The sequence below is a fragment of the Musa acuminata genome, chromosome BXJ1-6, assembly GCF_036884655.1.
Source record: "Musa acuminata AAA Group cultivar baxijiao chromosome BXJ1-6, Cavendish_Baxijiao_AAA, whole genome shotgun sequence".
Lineage (NCBI taxonomy): Eukaryota > Viridiplantae > Streptophyta > Magnoliopsida > Zingiberales > Musaceae > Musa > Musa acuminata.
In genome coordinates, this window is record NC_088332.1 from 3,743,256 (window position 1) to 3,748,062 (window position 4,807).

The following is a 4,807-nucleotide window of genomic DNA, read 5'->3' on the forward strand; positions in this document are numbered from 1 at the left end:
ATTTATATATTCGAGAGCTAATTATGAAGAAAAAAAAAGAAGAAGAGTATCTCTAATCAAAATTGATTTTCTAATTTTAATCAGAATCTAATTAGATTTCTAATATATCTTATTTTAAAGTTAATTTAGTCATAATATCTTAAAACTATAACTCTCAGGGATTGCATAAAGAACATGAAAGCAAACACATCCAGATAGATAGATAGATAGATATCTTCTTTGACAGAAGTATTTGTTGGCTACTAAGAGGAGCAGGTATACCTGACCAAAGCAAGAGCTTAGAAAAGGAACTAAGCATCCACAGTGTAACTCCACTGCAGGTCACGAGGCTCAACTCCATTGCCAAGTTGGTGTATAGGAAGCTCTATAATTAGCGATGTTCATCAGCCCACTCTTTGGACCAATGAGCTGCACCAACTAAGTTGCATGCTAAAGTCCTTATTCAAATTGGGATGTAAGAGATATTTGAGTTCAATATGTTGCTAGCTATTAATATTGTCCCAGTAATATACAGAAAATGAATGTAAATGATTTATCTTGATCCATACAAAACTGGTTTTAGAGACTTGAGATGGTCGAGGAGGATGAGAGAACAAAACAACACCGTAAGTCCATGTGTTACCCTGTTGGTTTCAGATTAACCTGCGCTCTCGCTCTCTCATCATGATGAGGAGCTGAGCTGCTGCCGTCGTGCAGCGTCGCTGTTTGTGTCGAGAATTAAATGAAACGCCGGACTGTGGTGTTCCTGCATGTGGATCGTGGCCCTACAGGACCACTTAACCATGGTTATGGTGGTGCTAATACTACGGAAACCAAGTGGTGTGGCCTCCTCCTCCATGTGATCGTTTGCATCCGAAACCCAATCCCTCTCTCTTTCTCTCTCTCATCTCTTATTGGGGTGCAGATAGGTGTGAGGCAGAAGAGAAGTACTGTTGTGATGCAGTCTGCAAGTATCGGATGGCACTCTCAGTTCAAGTCGGCCGAAGAGAAGGCTCAAGTTACATGTGGTGATGCTTTTGCGCTTGTGACTGCTCGTGTTTGTCGTTGCAGCAGACAGCAGTAGTCTCGATCGAATAAAGAAGAATGTGTCACTTTTCCCAGGCTGGGAAATCCACCGGATACGAGGACTTGTGTGACGAGGCTTTGCTGCAAGGTTTTATGGAATCTCCACCTTATCATCTTCCCCATTTGCTTGCTTAGGCAGCAGAGAGAGAGAGAGAGAGAGTCGCCATCATCTCTCGCAGCATCCGGCTGGGGAGGGAGGAAGTGTTCCACCTGTTCCTGCGGCTGTCTTCGTTCAGCCAGTGGGGTAACGCCGCCGTCACTGTTTCGGGATGGTTAAGGTTCAGGAAAAAGACCGCACTGAAGCCGATGGCGTCGATGGACCCCACCGGTTGATCGTTGGGTGCACGCCGTCGACCAACGAGGGGCTTCCTTTTACTGAATCCTGTCCCTGTCAACTAGTGCGAGACTCCTCCAACATTCCGCGCGTTCAATGGTCACAAAAGAGCCCGATTTGATTGGAACAGGATTCCTATGACCGACCTACACGTTAACCTTCTCGCCCGTCCCCCCCACCTGCACCTGGGTTGGATAGAGAATCGCTAACCCAAGTGGAACCCACGATTCCCACCTACGATTTCCCGTTTCGAGGCAGGTATTTGCGCGGGTAATATACCATCCGGTGCGAAAGGAGACAAACGTCAACCGCCGGCAGCCGGTTTCGCCGGTGGCAGATCCCCTGATCCGACCACACGTGCCGAGCGTCACCCCCCCCCCCCTCTCTCTGTCTCTCTGGCCATTGTTTTGACGAATAATAATAATAATAATATTTTGTTGATATATACTGTTCACTGTGCATCCAATGATTGAAAGGAAAAAAAAAACATAACAACAAAAGAAAAGAAAAACAAACAAAAGTCTTTTTCACTATTATTTATCTCTTGAGATGGGGTTCAGTTGCAACCTTCTTAATCCACCCCTCCTCTCTCTCTCTCTCTCTCTCTCTCTCTCTCACACACACACACACACACACACACATCATCCTCCATCCACCTCTTCTCTCACCCAATCTCTTCCTCTATGAGGATCCGAAAGAGACCACCCATCTCTTCCGCCCACTCCCTCCCTTCTCTACCTCATCCCTCAGATCCACCCTGCCAAGTCCACCCACCAAGTGCGAGGCGTGAAACCAAGGAGAGCATAGCAGGAGAAGTGTTGCACCCAGTTGGGGATCTGCTGATAGATCCCCATGAGTTGGGGGAGAATCCGAAAAGACGGCCTGCTCCGGGCTCTCCTCTTTCAGATCCAGTTGCCAACGGCGACAGCCGCAGTCGTGAGCGTGTGCAGGTGCCTGCTTAATTGCCTCCACCTTTGCTTGAAATCTTCTCCCCTTGCCGGGTGCAATGTGGTGATGAGTGCTCACCCTCATGGCGGTGGGGGTTTGGGACTTGTTGCAGGTGCTGAAGGTGAAGGAGGGGCGGTCGGTGGATTCCAACCAGAGATGGAATGCGAAGGCCGATAGCAGTCACAGCCACAGGTAGGTCGCTTGACCCCCTTTCCCTTTCGGAAATGCCTTCCTTTTGTATCACCATTGCTTGTGGGTACTAAAAATAAGAGAAGAAAAGCATCCCAAGTATCTGCTGCCACCATATGCCATGCATGCCAGCCTGACCCATCATGACCGCCCACCTCATTCCCACACAGTAATACAACCCCGAACTCGTGGTGGCTCATCACACGAGAGTGAAGAGGCATGTGTGGTTGGTTGCACTGTGGTGCAATGGATGAGATCGATGTGTTTACTGTGCTTGTCTTCCACTCCGGGATCTGCTTCCCTCCCCAGGGTACGTGGCAGCTCAGGTGCAGTAGCATTGGGAGCGGCGGCGCAGACGAAAACGATGGAAGGAAACGATGGTGGAAATGGGGATGGAGGATTGGAAACGAAGCTGGTGGAGAAGGAGAAGAAGGCCAAGGTGACGGCGCGAGCAAGCGCTGGTCCTGCCGCAGCTTATGATAATGATTGCACCAGTGTTGGGGATAGAGATAAGGAGGGATGCGATGGTGGGGCAGCAGTGGTGAGAGCTGGGAACGGGTCAAACGTTGATGGGAGGAGGCGGAGGAGCCCGGCTGTGCCGGTGGAGGGTTCGCGGTGCAGCCGCGTCAACGGCAGGGGGTGGCGCTGCTGCCAGAAGACCCTCGTCGGGTATTCTCTCTGCGAGCACCATCTTGGCAAGGGAAGGCTGAGGAGCATGAGAAGTGTCAGAGGTCAGTTGGGTATACGTAAGCCCCAGTGGAGCACTGGTGGAGGAAATAGCGTCGCACCATCAACTTCAGCGCAAAAGCAACCGGAGGAGGAGGAGCACGCAACACAAAGTCTACACTTGCTTGTTGCTGCCGATAACGAGGTGGGCAAGATAGAGGAAGACGAAGAGGAGGAGGAGGAGGAGGAGAAGACGGTAAGGAAGAAGAGGAAGAAGATAGGCATGGTGAAGGCCCGATCTATCAGCAGTTTGCTTGACGGCACCAACCGCCCGGTGCTGTCGCCGTCGTTGCTATCGCAGGTGCCGGAAGTTGGCAATGAGGCAAAGAGCAGTGTGAGTTGAAGCAATTGGAAGCTGAGGGTGTTGGATTTGCTTCATTCTTTTGCTGTTCCTTTGTTCTGCTTTGATGGAGAACAGGAACACTGTGCAGTTGTTCTAGGAAATCATCATCTACATGGGAGAGAGAGAGAGAGATTTGATGGTGCAAGTCTAAGTGGCTTTGTGGCTTCTCCTTTTTGTTCAGAAGACATGAAACCACTACAACTCCATCTCCCCCCTTAGAACAGCTCATCATTTCACACTGGTTTTCTACTACCAATGCTGCTAATTATTATATGCATGAAGACAAGTATAATCTGCTAAGAACATGGCATATTATGACAAAAATTGGGTGCAATCTTATTGGATATTCTTTTAGGTATATTGGAGTTGTGAGGAGTGCTGATTATTCTATGCAGTAAGAAAACTTACAGGTAGATTTGATCTATCATGTTAATTATGTGGTTGACCAATGGGGATGGACCACATCAGCATCCTTCATGGGTCCATGAAGGATGCTGATGTTACATCATTGATTGAACACTATCACAGGAGACTTGGTGGCTGCAAAGGAACAATTGGGGCCTCTCAAAGTATCTTTTGTCTTGTGTGTTTGGATCTGATAACCTTAGTGACCTCTCTCTCTCTCTCTCTCTTTGTTCCATTATTGATGAGCTAAAGCATCTCTCTTACTAGTTGCAAAAAAATTACTCCCATCAAAATTGATATGCTAAAGCAATGAATCTTCTGAAAGATCATAAAGATATCTAGTTGGCCTTTAGTAGCAAAGTCTTCTGGCGGCTGCATTTCAATTTTCTTCTCCTAGTATATATTTAGAAAGGTTCTTTTGACATCATTTTATGAATTAGAAGGTTATAAATAGATCTAAAAGAAATTTAATGCACATAGTTTACACAAACCACAGTTGCAATGTCTCACCAATCCATCTATCCTTTCTGTAAAGCTTTTAGCAACTAACCTAGTCTTATTTTGTTCTACAGTATCATTAGTTCTAAGCTTTTCCTCATCAAATCCAAAGGGAAAGACCAGTTAAAATCCTGGTTTTATTTTATAAAACACAACCTCTCTCTCTCTCTCTCTCTCTCTCTCTCTCTCTCTCTCTCTCTCTCTCTCTGATTTCTTGAATGGCCTTCCTCCATAATTGGATTTTTTCTGGAAAACAGTCTCAACATAAGTTGAAGGAACACTTCAAGTGTTTGACAAAG

At 47.0% G+C, this 4,807-nt stretch overlaps 1 protein-coding gene across 1 annotated transcript; it reads left to right on the forward strand.

The window, feature by feature from the left end:
- Positions 1–1,982: 1,982 nt before the first annotated feature.
- Positions 1,983–4,018, forward strand: LOC103986779 (uncharacterized). Its single transcript, XM_009404873.3, has 3 exons — positions 1,983–2,349; positions 2,460–2,539; positions 2,846–4,018. The coding sequence occupies exons 1-3, from the start codon at positions 2,083–2,085 to the stop codon at positions 3,603–3,605; spliced, it is 1,107 nt and encodes a 368-aa protein (XP_009403148.2). The 5' UTR covers positions 1,983–2,082; the 3' UTR covers positions 3,606–4,018.
- Positions 4,019–4,807: the final 789 nt, after the last annotated feature.

Coding starts and splice junctions, on each gene's coding strand:
- LOC103986779 (XM_009404873.3), top strand. CDS start 2,083: ATGAGGATCCGAAAGAGACCACCCATCTCTTCCGCCCACTCCCTCCCT. Junction 2,350..2,459: donor GCAGTCGTGAGCGTGTGCAG/GTGCCTGCTTAA, acceptor GACTTGTTGCAG/GTGCTGAAGGTGAAGGAGGG. Junction 2,540..2,845: donor GATAGCAGTCACAGCCACAG/GTAGGTCGCTTG, acceptor TTCCCTCCCCAG/GGTACGTGGCAGCTCAGGTG.